The 17,206-nt window shown below is 43.0% G+C and overlaps 1 protein-coding gene across 1 annotated transcript in view; it reads left to right on the top strand.

The window, feature by feature from the left end:
• Positions 1–4,741: 4,741 nt before the first annotated feature.
• The window catches only part of igfbp3 (insulin-like growth factor binding protein 3), a 19,124-nt gene continuing 6,659 nt past the window's right edge, over positions 4,742–17,206 (top strand). The window contains exons 1-3 of the mRNA XM_039811275.1: positions 4,742–5,295; positions 9,371–9,621; positions 11,892–12,011. Coding sequence (XP_039667209.1) covers positions 4,932–5,295; positions 9,371–9,621; positions 11,892–12,011 — 735 coding nt within the window. The 5' untranslated portion in view covers positions 4,742–4,931. The remainder of the gene's footprint in view (positions 5,296–9,370; positions 9,622–11,891; positions 12,012–17,206) is intronic.

Consider the following 17,206-nt stretch of genomic DNA (forward strand, 5'->3'; position numbering starts at 1 on the left):
GCTAGCTGGGTATGTGTGTCAGGACAGGAAGGGGAAACTGATCCTCTTAGCAGCCCGGAATTGGCCCCATCTCAGGAAAGTGTCACTTGAGTTGGTCAACCTGAGAGCGCCAGGCGAGATTGTCTAGCCTTGTATCTCCTTCCCGTGGTGGCCTCCTCCTCTGCCCGGCCAGCAGTGGGACGAGCGCTGACCTAAAGACAGCCAGTGACTGAGAGCACATAACTGTGATCTTTCCTCAGCATGCTGCTAAGTATGCCGTACCTGGCCTCCAGGCATGAGTTCAATCCAAGGTGCCACAGTGCCTCTTTGACCAATTAGAGTGAGCCTCTGCTGGGCAGGACTCAGACCTCCTGCTGAGAGCTGCCAGGCATATCTAACTGCAGCCCAAACAAAACGGCACAGGCTTTACCTTTAAGGGACCACAATGGAAATAAGCCCCAGGGCTTTATTGTGTTATCCTGACTTTGTTTGTTGTTTTTTTATGTATGGTGCAAAGCTGTATCGTATCTTGTAATGAAATGGTCAAATAAAATCAATTAATCAATCTACCACAAACACATCATAACACATGCTCGAACCCTAACCTCTTTGCTTCTCTTTGCTCCCACATGCAGCGGTCTTGATTGAAAAACCTACAGCTTGTTAACTTAGTCTTCACCTTTCTAGCTCTACACATTCCTCTTTCTGTCTTCCTCTGCTCGCCTCCAGATGTTTCTCTAACCATGTCATGCAGACTGTGACAGAGAGCGGTCAGGCCGTGTTCATTCCATCAATTTATTGAAAACAGATATTACAGGAAGAGCTCATTCCTGTAGAGCAGAACCCCCCCCCCCCTCCCCCCTATTACAGGAATCAATAAAGAATGGCTGGTTTTAAAAGCGTGCATGACATTTAATAGATTTCAATAAAAGCTGCACCATTATCTCTAGAAAAGAGGGCAAATGCTGTATAATTCTCAAATGTTAAAATGAAAACACTTATAATTCCTGGAACATATACTCAAAAGTCAGTCCTGTGCTTTCCAAGAAAGCAGATACCAAAGTAACTATGACGGCCATGGAAAATGTGGAAACTTTCAGGTTTATCCAAGTTGGAAAACACATAAAAACTAAACAGGACTGTATTGACACAGTTGTTTACCTGCTTCATATCCACAGAAAACCTACAGACCATTTCAGACCCAGTTACAACAACAACTATAGGCCTTGAGCTTTCTGGAAAACGATTCAACTGTCAGTCCTAACCTCAAAACAGCCAAATTAATGGGGTCTGAGGATGGTGGTTAAAAGGGCAGATGTCTACCACCCAGGTTGGCATACTGCATATGGTTATATCCCATCTTCTTTGCTCTACTAAAGTAAAAAAGCTGTTTAAAGCATTAGGTGGTAAGGCTAGATGTCGATTCTGATTATGATGGAATCAGCAGATTCCATCAACCGATTCCTATATTTTTGTACTGCAAGTTTACCAGATTTTACTACATGCTTTACAGTTTTGTCGTTTAAATGACCCGAAACATCCCAGACGCAATTATCAGCCTTCAGAAACAAACTCGCTTCATTAGCCGATCTTCATGGTTCCCCCATGACGGACGAGGCCTGTCCTCGCTGTCAGCACGCCCGGCTGAGTTAAAGAGCCCCAAATGATTTTCCTAAACACAAAGCTGGTAGTACACATTATTTATGCTTCCCCCCGCCCCGCAAACCACAGTCAACATCATTAAACAAAATTACATTTTATAATTAAAATATGAAAACATGTATTAAAAGAAAACATGTGAGGAAGCAACTGGAGAGCAAAGTCAATTACTTTTTTAAAATGGTGTTCATGAGTAAAAATCCATCAGAGTTTACAGAGCCACTTCCTGCTTCAACTTTGTCTACAACTACTGTAGTTACTGTAGTTGTGCACACAGTTCTCCTGTGCGATGAGGAATTATTTTAACTTTTTGGGTGGACTAACTTTTCAGTTTTACCTCCAGATAAAGTGGTACCATTAAACTTCCTTTTAGTGATATCACAATGTTCTGACATCTCTGTAATCATTACTCATCATTGTAAAAAATTTGCCAAAAACGCAGAACTCAATGTCCACTTACTGGCTTTTTTTCTTGAGTTTACAACCTCATGTCACCGAGTTCATCAGCACATGGAGTTTGCTCAGCTGTCATCTTAGGTCTCGCTTAGACCATATGATGACAACTAAGCCATCTCCATGACAAACGAGGCAAGTCTGTCCATTGATGAAGACCGTAAGATGTGGCTTAAAGCTTTGGAAAGTTCTAGAAGACCTCGAGTTAAGATTTTTTGGTTCAAAGATAGTAATGATGGCCAAAACTACAAAAATACGATCAAAGTTGAATTACCATTCAACTGTTTAGTCAATCACACGTAAAAAAAGAGGAGAAATTAATCGATTAACAAAAACAAATTTTTTTTTTGTCATTTTATGTCAGTTGACTCGTAGATTGACCAACTAAGAATTTCAACAGTCCAACGGTTACACTGAGGGTGAAAAATACCAAAAGAAGATCCACTTTAAAACACACTGTAGACCAACTGAAGCTCACTGTGGTAAACTTGAAAGTCGTCCAACTGACAAAACACTAAATAACATGGCTGTCAAGTCAACGTGATGCATGGTGCGTAGCATGTAAAATGCCATTTTTTTGTATGAAGGGATATTATGCAGGTCAAAACGTGGTCAGCGAGCGAGGCGCGTGCTGATGGCATAGCTCACATATGAATATAGCATAGGCTGACAGCAAGTAAAATTTGCTGCTCGAATCACTTGTGGAGGAAGGAAACAAATAAATCTGTCCAGATCCTTTCGATCCCACAAAACCTCAAATTATAAAGTGCATTGTGCCAGTGTTACTGAGGACCGTCATCGACTTTGGGTTTCCAATTAATGATTTACGGCCTGAAATGTGCTGCATTGTGGGAATGCAACGCAAAGGAATGTTCACTGGGAGAGAGACGCTGTAATGAAGCAGAGATTAATAACTAGAGAATATCAGTTTCTTTGACGGCGAGAAGACAGAGAGGGTGAAAGATAAAAAGTGCATACGCAAGATGAAGACAAGATCGTTGAGTATGACAAATGGTATCTCTTATTGCAGTTCGCTGAGACTGCAACACAGACGGGTTGAACAGCAGTTGTCTGCTTTCATTTTATGTTTCTTTAATACCCTCAACTGTCCTGAGGCAAATTACAACACACTCAGGGGAAGGTGAATGTTATGTCCCCATTGGTTGGCTTTTACCACATGATATCTCTTCTGCATTGCATGTTATCTGATCAAGCAAAAATGGCATAAAACCTGAGAATGTCATATCTATCTAGGTTGTTTATATATTCTCTGAAGGCCGGTTTAGCAGCTATCTTCAGCCAGGGAAACAATAACAGCACATCAGGATGAACCCTGTCACCCTAACGGTACGACACAATAAACTCTGATCGTACTAGTTTTACACAAAGGGGGCACAGTTTCCCAAAAAGTGTCTTTTTGCTGAATTCATTTAAACGGTAAGGGCGCTTTAGGTAAATCAAACCGTGGAAGGACGGGCAGACAATAAACAAGCCAAAGGTCAGAAGCGGAATATATCAGACATGAAAAAATGCAGAAAGAGAAAAAAAAAGTCAAGTAATAAGAAAACTAATCTTAGCTGGATACGTTTTCTTGCTATTCCGGGGGTGTTTCCTTACCCCGTGCTTGTTTTTCATAATGCAGTCTCAACACTTTTTCTGCTTCTGTGGTGGAAATCACACAATGGCCGATACTGATTGCTTTATTTTCTCAGTGTGTACCCCCCTCTCGCGTTTGTTATTGCAGAACAGGAGGATATACCGGACAGGGGGGGCGATGCTGAGCCTGCAGAATCTGAACATTTTCTGTCTAATAATTTGAAATCCTGTGAGGTCGAGGGGGGGGGGAGCATACAGGAGGGAAGGTGTAGGGGGTCTGGATGCTTGCCTGTGGGACTCGTATCGGGAGGGGGCGATGCAAAGTGCCAGATCACCAGGTCTGTTCAGGGTATGTGAAAGGTGAGCACCGCTCCTGAACCGACTTGGGCAAAGGGTCAGGTATGCAGTCTGGCCTGCACGTGCGCGGTAGCTGAGGCTGGTGTTCTGACTGACATGTGCATCCGAACAATGCAGCTCCTACAACACAGAACAGTAAAAGAAAACCTCTTCGACTGCAACCGCCACTGAGCATGTGGTCACACACACAAGTTATATGCAAAGAAATTATTGTTTTAGTGGGTTAATATGGAGGCCACCTACACACTTGCCCAGAGGAATGTTTTATCAGTATTGCATGTGGGGGGTACCACCAATGGCATTCACTCCCATACCTTTGATGCCAGCAGGGGATGTGGCCAGTGGTGTGGTAACCTCCGCAGGTTCGGGAACAGTCAACACAGAAGAAATCCTCCCTGGTGCAGCATATTTCTCTTCTGGTGGAAATCTGCATCTTATCTGTAGCATACAAAAATATGAATACTTTTGAAAGTGAAGAGAAATGTTAACCAACACATTCATGCCACAGCTCACTTCACTTGCCTGTTTTTTGACAAGAGGCCACATTTGCAGATGGAACAAAAACACCGATGTTTTTTTTTTGTCATAACAGGTTGAGCATGAAAGATGAACAATCAGGAGTAAATTATTATGAGGGATTAAAAGGGTTGAACGTTTGAGCAGCTCTCTCTTCAGACTGGATGTAGCGGTCCCTCATATCGGGGCTCTCAGTTTACATTATTCATACGGAGGAGGGTGTGACTTGTTGGCTCTTTATAAAACGAGAACTTCGCGTAAAAGAAAATACAGATGGAGAAGGCTAGCCGGCTCGCTGTGTCACAGAGAGTCCCCTTAAGCCTACGTGACAACTCACATACTGTCCCTTTGTGACCAGCTTAATCGGCAGAATGCCCGGTCTCTGCGTGCTTTGTCTCGTCGCTGCGCTGGCTGCGTTCACCCGGCTCGCCGGAACCGTTGGGCCGGTGGTCCGATGCGAGCCGTGCGACGCTGGGGCGCTCCTGCAGTGTAAGCCCCTGCCGAAGGACTGCGCGGAGCGAGTGAGGGAGCCCGGCTGCGGCTGCTGCATGACGTGCGCCCTCGGTGAGGGACTGGCTTGTGGAGTGTACACGGCGCGCTGTGGCTCCGGCTTGACCTGCCAGCACCGGCCGGGGGAAAGCCGACCCCTGCAAGCTCTGCTGGAGGGTCGGGGAGTGTGCTCCAGCGCCGCGGCCAAAAAACTCAACAGCATTCTCATACCGGCGCAAAAGCAAGGTAAGACGCGGTGTTTTTATTTGCGCTTATAATGGCTTGTAGATGACCGTGTTGCTTTTTGTGTGCTTGTGTTGTTATTTAGGGGCTTACAGGCGCTCTCCCCGTGAGGGGTTGCGCTGTGCTGACCAGGTCCGGGGAGTTCTCTGCTCATTGGGGAAAAAACGATTAAGTGCGTAGTCTATCTTTAAAAGATGCTTAAACTGATCAACGGGAGATATAAGGCAAAAACAAACATAGGCATGTAAATGCATTCTTTGGGCTGTTTTGCAACCTGTCACAATGTAAAACACCATTTTAGTCGTGAGGTTTTTGGAGGGCAGGCTTGACATTGCACAGGGATGTGTTCGCCTGGGTTAAACAAATCCCCAAATCCCATAGGCTCCTGAAAGTTTGAGTGGATAACACCAGCTATGGGTGGGAGGTTTACGCAGCAATTAATCGTTGCTTTCCCACCAGACGGCCACTTTTTTGTTTCTTCTTCATGTGCGCACTTAATTAGCTTTGGGCCATCATGCGTAAAATGCAAAACGAAATTTAAGGAATTAAAAGATTGTCGTTTGGGGGTTGCAGATCGTTTGTTTTAAGAAGATGACAACAATGCTCCTTCTCTCTTTCCTCCTAACGCACGCACACACACGCACACACACAGCATGACAACACTGCTCCTCTCTTTCTCCCTATAACGCATGCACGGACGCACGCACGCACACACACACACACACAGCCTGGCTCCCTCAAACCAATAGTTAAGGAATGCCACATACATACTGTAAGTATACAGTATTTAGCTGAGGCCGAGCGCAGACCATGTCCTTGTCATCTGTAATGTCCTTATTTTCCTTCAAGTAAAGCTCATGGATTTTTGTACACAGCATGAAAATATGTGCTGGTGCTTTCCTGGTCCAGGATATGGGACAAAACATCTCGGGTGTGTGGCAAAGGGGGGGGGGCATTTCTCTGAGTTCAATATAAGCAACCAACACACAGTCAAACACACACTCACACGTCATTATCAATGAGCCCAAACTGCATATTTCCTCATTGCATGCTAGTGTCTCTGCTAATATTGAGAGACCTTATATCTGCATGGTGTTGTGTGTGAATGGATGCATGCTGCTCACACTGGTGACACGGCACACATGTCACCTGCATGTGAATACACACTGTTGTGTGTTTAGGCACTGCTGACGTCAGGCCTCCAGGAGCCTCTGTGTGTGTTTTCATCTTTCTGGTTATTTGGTTTGGCCACAGTAATGTGTGGTGTGCAACAGACACACACACACACAGACACACAGACACACACACACACACACACACACACAGACACACACACACACACACACACACACACACACACACACACGCACACATCCACCAGCGTGCACACACATGCCTGTATATTTCTCTCTTTACTTCTCATTCTCTCATCCTGTATCACTATACATGTGTTTATCACTATTTGCAGCTTTTGATTTAGGACAAAACTAACATTATTTCCAATGTTGGAGCAAAAAGATCCATCTTATCACACTTCACTGCAGGCTTGTAAAACAGAACACAATAAACAGCATTACTGTGACAGGTACCAATGCATGTCCCCCCCCCCCCAATATCTCCACTATTGGATATGGGAAAGAAAATGTGGGAAATGATCCCAAGCGCCCCTGTTGGACAGAGTGTGTAAATGCAGCCCAGTGGTTTCCACCACCACCCTCAGTCCCCAGCTCCAGAGCAGCCTCTCCTCCCAGACATTAACAAGCTCTCCTCACCGCAGTTTGTGCTGTTTACCTCTGTGCCATTATACAAACAAATTGCGTAATGTGTTTATCTAAAACGCCCCAGACTTCCTAGAAAGGTTATATAAAAGTTTATATTGACAATAACAATTAATGCTTGCAGGAATCTTAAAAAGGACTCAATTTTTCTGTCCATGGTTATGGACATTTATGGCCATTCTTTTGAGTTCAGAAAAACCGTGTGGAGGCTGTATCAGGTTAAAGATCATCTGTCGGGTTTGTGACGCTGTCGTGTTCCGGTTGATGCTGTTGTTGACATCCATGTTGTTGTTCCGAGTTCTGGAGAGCCTGGGAGACTGTGGAGCCCCACCACGTCACTAATTGATCAGGTGGTCACGGAGAAAGGGTGGGCTGCCAGCCTGCCTGCCCACATGAGCTACACCCCTACATGCCCGTCCGCCGCCCTCACCGCAGCTCTCGAACACAAAATCTGCTTTGAGTTAACGGTTTAAAACTGTGTTTGGGTGTGTGTGAGCCGCTGCATGTGTGTTCCCATCGTCCCTCTGCCTCTTCGGGACGTCTCCAAGCTCAGTTAGCTCCTCCGACTGTGGCCTTGTTGCGGTGTGGCCGACCCTGTGGCACATGGTGGGTAGTTTGGTCTCTCTCCTATATTAGGGAGGAGTGTTTGGAGTCCCCTCCTCTTTTCCTCTCGGTCAGACGGTCCCCACTCTGTCTTTAAAGATTTGACAGGAATCTTTGCCAGCACCACAGGCTATTAATATATCTGCTCCCTCATCTCCCACTTCACCTCGTCCTGCCCTAACCTCCTCCTCTTTTAGCCCCAATCCCTTATTCCCCCACCCTACACATATAAACACATACACAACATTTTCTTCTTCACAGCGTCCTTAAACAGTCTTGTTTACACTCAGTTCCTCTCTCTGACTATCTCTTGGTCTGCATGCTGTGGAAATTTGTGGATTTGAAATTGTCATGTTTCTGTTAATACTTGGCTTCAGCTCTGGCTCCAAACAGCCCACAAGGACATCAAAATGTTCAAAATAGTAAACTAAAACAACTCTACAACGTTGAAGTCAGCTTCTGATTCATAGCTTCTGATTCGGAGGTTAAGAAGTAAGTTACAGGAAAATAAATGATAATATTTAGGAGCTGATTCCCAGTGTTTGCACCACATGCAGTTGTGAAAAAGCATTATCTTAAGATATTGTAATAAAAGCCTTAAGGCTGTTTAAAAGCTATTTTAGGATTTGTGAAACCTTCATTTTGTTTAAAAAAAGATGGCGGTTTTACAGTTTCTTCTGCATCAATACAGATCAGGTCTAACTTAAAAACCCCTAGGCTATACTTAGGCCTACACTTAGGGCTGGGCGATATGACCATAAATATCGTAAAAATTATATAAAAATATCTATAAGGTACATGTTTTCTATATTGTTTCTATCCCGTTATCGAATAACCGGCGGCCGAACTACGTTACTGCAATATTTAACATAATTTTCACGACGCTTTACGTTGTGATTCTTTAACAACATCTTCATTGATTTTTTTGCACTCACAGGTACATCCTGAGTATTTCTCGTTTGTCAAGTATTTCATTCACAGAGTGTACAAAAATAGGCTTTATAATGTGGTTATTTCATATGGACTATTTATCTATTTATTGTATTACCAGAAAAAGATGTTATACCGTGATCGTTATCGAGATATCAAATGACCTATATCGAGATTGAAGATTTTAGCCATGTCGCCCAGCCCTATTTACACTTGTCAAACCTGGACTAGATTAGCAATTAGTCTCCAGAGACTGTTTAAAACACAGTTTAAGATTTATAAAACTCTTTTTGTAGAAAAAAGGGGAATCCCACTGCTTTACCTGTATTCTGATGATGTAAAACAGAATCAGAAAGGAGTTTATTGCCACAATAAATACAAAAACATAGACAAATATATATACAAAATAGCTGTTTAAGTAGTTTAAGCACTGTGTGCAATGGGCAGATGTATAGTCCAGATAAAAACAAACAGATAATAGTATATAAGCAGTCTCTGGACTCTAATCTAGTCCAGATTTTAAGTGTTAAGTGGTTTTTGATCTAGACCTGGTCTTATCTTATCTTGTCAATGCAGAAAAAGTGACAAAACTGCCCTTTTGGCCTTGAGGCTTTTAGTAAGATATAAAGCACGTTTTCCACTACTAAAACAGAGAATCAGCCACCAAATGTCCGCATTTATCTTACTCTATGAATCTAAACTAACTTCGGCTTCATTAAATAAGTATTGAGCATTTTAAAACTGATGACTTACCTTTACATCTTCAGAGAACGCTGGAAATCTTATAGAAGAAGACTGTGCCAACGTTACCGCGACGATGACAGTGTTGCCTGGACTGGCGACCGTGAAGGCTGGGCACAGTCGGGGGTCGATGGACATCAGACCCCCGCTGCACAACAAATTGATCCAGAAAGATCAGAACAGGAAGACTCAGGGCTACAAGGTGGAATCGGTGTCAGGAGGAGCCAATATGGACATACACAACTTCTCCCTGGAGAACAAGAGGGAGACCGAGTATGTAAGTCACACCCTGAGGCATTGACATTTCTGTTAAACAGTGAAAAACAGTAACTGGCAGAGGTGCATAAAGACAGCTGTTGACTGTGAAATAAAATAAATGACCTGCTTTCTATAAATAAATAAAAATGCGTGTGTGATTCCAACCACGTCTTATGAATGTCACTCATAAACAAAACAAAAGGAAGAAGATCTGGGACAGCTTGCTAGTTTTTTTTGTTAGCTAGTATACTTCCGGTTACTTCTCAAGCTATTTGCATTTTGTTCACAATATTTATCATTGGACAAATTTATATTTAAGATTGATAATGTTGGCCTTTTGAAAACCTAAATAATAAGCATTATAAATGTTACACACAAAAGAGAAAAGAAGAGTCTTTGAGCAGTTAATTATCGTTAGCTTGCTAGGTTGTTTGCTAACTAGCTGAAAGCAGACCTTTTTTTGCTAGCTAGTTAGCTCTTTAGCTAACAATACCTGGTATTTTGGACGCAATATTTATGTTTTGACAAATTCGCAACCAATAATGTTTCGAAATGAACCAAAACATAACCTTTGAAAAAAAGTTTCACAATGAGTGACTGAAAACTGCAGGGCAGCTAATAAGCTGCTTGCCCAATTGCTACTTTGCTAGCTAGTTTTACCAACATGTATACAGTGAGTATTTACCTTTTTTTAAATATATATATATATATATATATATATATATATATATATATATATATATATATATATATATATATATATATATCTTTATTTAAACATTTTTACAACTGTTACCTGTTCGGAGTGACGTGTACCCAGTGCAGCGTCATGTGTTGTGTCCTTTCAGGCTACTTTAACAGAGACCACTTAACTGACAAAAAAAAAAAAATAGATAACCCATGCACTGCACTGTGTGACAGTTATTTGTTAACCAGTTAGGTCTTTATGAACCTCTGCTATTGAAGTTGGAAATGTTATTATATTCAAACACCTACTTAAAGGTACCCTTAATTGTGAAGACACTTTAATACATTCAGCACCACACAGCCTCGTGTTCCAAGGCTGTGCTAGAACAAATGGCAGGTTTATGAAATAAAACAAGCATATTGAGTACATATTCTATCTCATAACACATTTCCAAAGCCTTTTCACCATCGGCTCGGTCAATGTTTTTATTACTGCCTACTTTATTATGTCGTTTTTTTTTGTTTTTTTTGTGAATTACCATCCAACCTGTCGATAGGCAACATCAGCCTATGCCATGGAGAGACAGCAGTCTGCTACTTTGACATTCAATGCCCGTGTTAAAAAGCTGATACAAGAGAAATTACAAGAAGTCAGGGGATAGAGAGATGGGAAATCACATGCAGCAAAGGTCCCTGGCTGTATTTCTTTTTTTTATTTCAACCAAATACTCTACCCACTGATTAGCAGGACTGGTAAAGGGGGATAACTCATCACTTAAATCAACTGCTGAGGCAATTTATTGGAACCAAATCCTACACATTGCTGGCTCTTCATGACATATGGATGCAGTTAGCAAGAATATCACTGTCAACCTGTGGTAGGTGGTGTGCGTGCAACCTCGTGCATGTGCAGAAAAAAACACAAGCTACAAACAGTATAGGAAATCTCTCAACAAAACACTGCTCTGCAGAGCAATTTGTGGTCAAACACTCCACAGGGTACCATTAAGTTATCTGCTGTACTATCATTTAAACAACATCATTTTGGTTGTTTGCTATCAAACATTTTGTAAAAGAAGGTACTATTTTTTCCCAGAAAGTTTACATCTCATTTTTGGACATAACCTCTTCAACATTGGACCTACTGTAACAGTGGGATCACCACTTCAACTCAAGTGCTGTTCAGACAAGCAGCGTTAACATTTACAGAAAAACATTTACCTTTTCCAAAAATTCTGGAGACTTTTACATAATTTTTTTTTAAAGATTTTTAATTTTTAATTTTGATGTGATGATGCAGCCATGAAAATGATGGCATTTTTAGTTCTAGTATATATTTTAATATAAGCATCATATAGCTCAAAGCATGTGTTGAACAAGGAGATACCAAAAATATGTTATCCTGCAGTGTGGGAAAATAATTTTTCTTCTTAACTTTAACTGAAGGGGAAAGTTCATAGGACATTCAGGGTTCAGGAAGTTAACTTTTAACTCAGATTTGCTGTAATTGCATGAACACTACTCATGTTCTTCATGTCTGTGATTGTGTAAGGATGAGTGTGTAACGCTGGCGTCGCCCGGGTGTGTTTGCCGTGTTGCTAGGGGCCGTGTCGGCGGGAGATGGAGAGCATCCTGAGCAGTCTTAAAATCAGCAACGTGCTCAACCCGAGAGGCTTCCGCATACCCAACTGTGACAGAAAGGGCTTCTACAAGAAAAAACAGGTGAATGGCTCTCCCTGCTGTTTCATCTCTCTGTTTCTCTCACACCCTGTCTTACACACTTAAACAACACACACACACACACACACACACACCTGCGGACATGCAGATAGACCCACTGCATACCTGAACACAGACTCATCCCACCCACCCACACATGCACAATGCCCCCTTTTTTTTTGCAGCTCGGGTTGCCTTGACAGCCACATCAACACTATATTATCAGAATGGCTAATAACCATGTTTTACTCCAGTAAATGCACTGCAGCCGTCTGACTCATGCCTCACAGGAAATGAAGTCGGTCAGGTGTGTTTGTGGTGTGGGAGAGTGTGGGGGGTATGGATGTAAGAATGTGGTCTGGGAGTGTGTGTGGCACGGTAGATGTGGCGGCAGGGGAGTGTATGTATGGCGCTTGTTTGATGGCGGTAGTTTTGGTGAGGGTGTGTAGGTGTGGGGTGCTGTTGGTGAGGTAAAAAAAACAAACAGGCTGTCACTGGTTTAGTTTTTCTTGTCCGTGGTGCAGCAGGCTCGGGCCACCCATGGCCTGCTCATTTGTAAGACGGGGGGGGGGACGAGGAAGCTAAAATTAATTTGAAGTTGTTTGGTGGTTGATGTGCTGAACTTGAAAGCCTGGGAGAGGAGTCAGTGAAGGATGGATGGGAGGTGTGGTGGGGCATTGCTGAGACATACAGCGTGTCAAATAAATACCACCATCCTATTTCCTAAGGTTGGGAACCTTATCAGAGGGATTCCACTAAGCTAGAGCCTGTTCTGAGAAACCCATGAGTCACCAAACCCCACAAGCACCATGAGTCAGAGACCAACTCGAGCCATAACACACACACACACACACACAGAATAAAATCATCCTCAGAGATTCTTACCTCACTCTTTCCCAGTTTCTCCAAAGTGCGTTTTTTTTACTTTTATTAAAATAAGACTCAATTCCTTGTTCTTTTCCTGGATTTTATCAACATATACCTAACAGTGTGTGTGTGTGTGTATGTGTGAGAATGTGTGTGTGCAGCAGTGTGCCAGCCCTTGATCGCCCTTTTCTCAGAGGGCCGGGGCAGGGGGGGCAGGGTGTTGTGTTAAATCCATCTGAAGGGATGTGCCTTCACGGTGTGTTGCAGAGATTTATGACCGGAAACACAGCGAAGAGGAGACCGTGTGAACCGTCTAGGGTGACAATACTGTGAAAAGAAGGGCGCAAGGGGGGTAGGAGGGGTGAGGGGGTGGATGGGTGAAGGACTGAGCAGAGGAAAAAGGGGCATAACCATACACATCATACACATGCTGCGTTTAGTATCTTTAAGTGATACTTCACCCGCAATCATTTAATTACAAATACTCACGAACTGTTGAAAGGTGGCTGGTAAAAGCTGATATGTAGTGTCATCTTTCATATGGACCTTTTGCACCAACTAGTAATTAGGAATTAAACTGGAAACTAACACGGCTTTTCAACCAAGTAATAATAATATATTGAACAAGTAGTTCCAGGAAGGAAGGAGGAAGTAAAATAAGAACTATACATAAATCCCTTTTGTGCATTCCTCTTAACAGATTAGATGACGTTAACGGTTTTCACACATAGAAACAATAACAGAGAGACATTGTGTAAGACTTGCAGATGTGGAAATCGTTTGCTTGTTTTTAGGCTATACCATGAATATATCAGGAATTCAGCTACATGACTTCCGTTTTAATTCCATTAATCCCATCCCTACTCCACATGGTGATATTAGCAACAGCCACTTCTTGCTTTTACTTTGAATAAATAAATACAGATGTTGAAGCAGTTTTGAGGCTTGTGTTTGATCAGGGAGACCAGAACATGATCATACGGCAGTCGGCAGTACTGCAGACTACTGCACAGGTAGTTGTAAAGCCACCAGAAGGACAGCTGGAAACAGGTTCATCTGGTGGAAATGCAGAAAAAGTTCCAGAGTTCCTAAAAGATTGCTGGGTTCCTGGAAAAGAAAAGCAACTGTGGTCAGATTACATTCATGTCGGTTACAATGGATTCCAGTGGTGATAGGTTTTCACAGCAGAAGAAAGGGATCAAAATGATTATAGAAACTTGTGAAACCACTCCTGCAGCATCATTTGCATACTGTGCTGCTCAGTGTGTTGCAAACATATTGGGTTGTGCCAAAATACGGCTGTACACACACTGCTGTTATTTGTAGCTCTTCACATTTGGCACTTGAAACTATGTTGGCTTAGTGAGTCGTAAAGCTGCTAACTGTGCTCGCTTTTATTCTGCCATGTTTTGGGAGACAATGACGGTTTGAATATACTGAGCAAACTGATAAATTGTGGAGGAGTAGGTGAAGGCTAGTGCTGGGTATCGTTTAAAATAATTACAATCAAAATGTCCCACTTCATTCAATACATATCATGTGAATGATGTGAACTTACAGTTGCACTTTCATGTGGCTCTTTGTAGTTTGGCTTAGCTAAAGCTAATGTACTTGCACTTACTTCTTGCTGTCCGGAGTTTGTCACTTTGGATAAAAGCTTCAGCTAAATGACATGTAATGTAATGTAATGTAATGAATGAAAGCGTCTCAGCCTGCCTAACTGCTATCTCCGTCAATTACTCCACGCTCAAGCTTCACCACATCACAGACTGTATGGGTCGTAGCTGCTGCAGTAGTGCGTCGATCCAACACATTCTCGCTCCCAGGGCGTCAAGAAGCGATGCTTGGTCAGGTGCCTTTGGCGTTTGTTACTGATGCAAAAAGTCTCCTTTAGCGTCTCGGTCAGACGCAGTGGGGCTTCCTTTTTTTACGTCATTTTACATTTCTCTACCACACACACACACACACACACACACACACACACACACACACATGCCGGCCCTGCTATTCTCTCAAAGAGATTGAAGCAGACACCAACGCACAAGCATAAACTTCAGGCCACTTACATAGGCTACGGCGAAAGCTCTGTGTGGAGCCTCCGCAGAACCATAAATTATGCATCACTCTGTTTTTCCTGGGTATGTGGAAGACTTAAGTGCACAGATTTGACAGGGGTTTAGGGTTTCTCCATCAAGAAAATGTTTTTCAATAAAAAAAAAGGCAATTTTACATAATTTTGACCATTATTACCTCATTACTTTACGACTTGATTACCATATCTGTGTCCAAAATGTTGGAAAAGCTAGAGGAGATGATACATAAATAACACTCAAAAAGCTTAAAGACAAAACTTGCTAAAGAAGTCCACTGGGGACAAACTACAATCATCTGAGAAGTCTTTTAGTTAGTTTTGATGCTCACATTGATTTTACATTCATTCGACTTATGCCTACTATACACTAGAAGACTCTGAAAAGACTAAAGTCTGACAGCATCTCACATCTAAAGACAACCATCTTACATCTTAAGACAAGCTGTCATAATGTCACTGAGTTTTTAGTTACAGACTATAAGAGTTTGCTACCAAGACTTAAAACTTAATATAATAAATATATAATAATTAATATAATATCAAACATGTTTGATTTTATCGGAACGGGAATAAGACAGTTCGGACTGAGTTGTATGACCACCTTACACCATACGATTGAGACAGCGTGAGCGCGCCCCAACTCTAGCAAGACTCAGGATTTCATGCCGATATTGGAAATTTGTCTGCAACAGTGGAATCGCTTGAAAAGTGTTTGGTGTAAGTTCGGCATGTGTTGCCCAAAAAGGCTTGGGTGCTGTGCCTAGCCCTTATAACGGTAGAGAAACCCCTGGCACTGTGTTATTTCGGTTACAGCCCTAGTGAAGAGGGTAGTGAAGGGTACGCTCAAAACTAAATGGTTTGTACGATGTGTCGTCTGACCATGTCTGAAGGGATAAGTGCTTATAGCTCAAAGACAGGTTGAAAAGCAAAGAAATCCTGCAGACTTCCTCACTTCCGCATAATTGATTGATAGCTTTGTGAAGTGGACCTGGTTGACGGTTTTGGAAAGTTGCAGAACATTGTCTGACACTTTTCCACTCAGAATTCTTGTCACTATTGGAATCCATTGGAATCTACATGAAGGGCAAAAGTCAAATTTGAACAACCACTTTTTCAAGTCTACAGTGAGTTGTGAGGGTCAGCTATCACAGGGAAAAAGTCACAAGCATGTACTGTATGTGTGTGGTTTCCAGTGTATATGTTGCTGATAATATGAATGCCCCAGCACTGTAGACGAAGGTCGAGCAGTGTTAGCCCTAACTCTGCTACAGAGAAACCTATTTTTAGCAGCAGTTATATGAATTGGCCCAGTATCCCAGTTCAGGCCTTGCATGCCTAACACTGACCCACTCATTACACCCCTCAAAGTCTCACACGCACTCTCACTTTTCCTTTCTCTCACTGTCACTCCTTGGCTCTCTCTCTCATTCATCGTTTCGCCCACCCATCATTACCCCCATTGTGCCCTGCCTACAGTCATCCACCCGTCCTTTGTTCTGTCTGCCCGCTCCATCATTCTGTCCATCCTGCCCTTCCGCCCACCTGGCTTTTCCTTCCTTGTTTTGCCAGGAATCACCCCGCAGAGGGTTGTGAATGGGACGACAGTGTCTGCGTCTCTCTGTGTACTCTTTCAGAGTTTAGTGTGTGTGTCTTGAGAGGAAGAGGAGGAGGAGGAGGAGGAGGAGGGGGAAGGGGCATTGGGTTAAGGATGTGAGCCAGGTGCCTGCGTACCCTTAACCCTCCTCCCTCCTCCCTCCTCCCTCCTCCCTCACTGGGTCCTGACAGTGCCAGACCCATAAGGACGGACTTATTGAGCGTGACTCAGAAGGATCTGTGGAAATGTACACACCAACCACAATGGCTTTATAATAACTGGCCAACCTTCGGGGACCCAGACAGCTATTTTCACTCTGTCTCTCTCCCTCGTTCTGTTCCCTCCCTGGATTTCTAATCCACCTCGCCTTCCTTCTCACTTGTATCCTGGTCCTACCAGACTCTGGTCCATTTCATTAGTCCAGAGAGTCTGGCCTCTCTCCATTGACAAGTGTTAACTTCCTTGAAGGCGGGTACTCTGTTGAAGTTTAAAACTATTGGATCTGCCCAGAGCCACTCTGGATCTGCCATAACCAATCGCTGACGTTTGGTCGTGACATCGGCTTAGCATCGCTAGCGTTCGCCTTAGCCAACTCCTTCACTACTAACGGAGCGAGCTGGAAAATCAAACTTTTCCCGAACGCCG

The sequence above is a fragment of the Perca fluviatilis genome, chromosome 9 (assembly GCF_010015445.1).
Source record: "Perca fluviatilis chromosome 9, GENO_Pfluv_1.0, whole genome shotgun sequence".
Classification (NCBI taxonomy): Eukaryota; Metazoa; Chordata; class Actinopteri; order Perciformes; family Percidae; genus Perca; species Perca fluviatilis.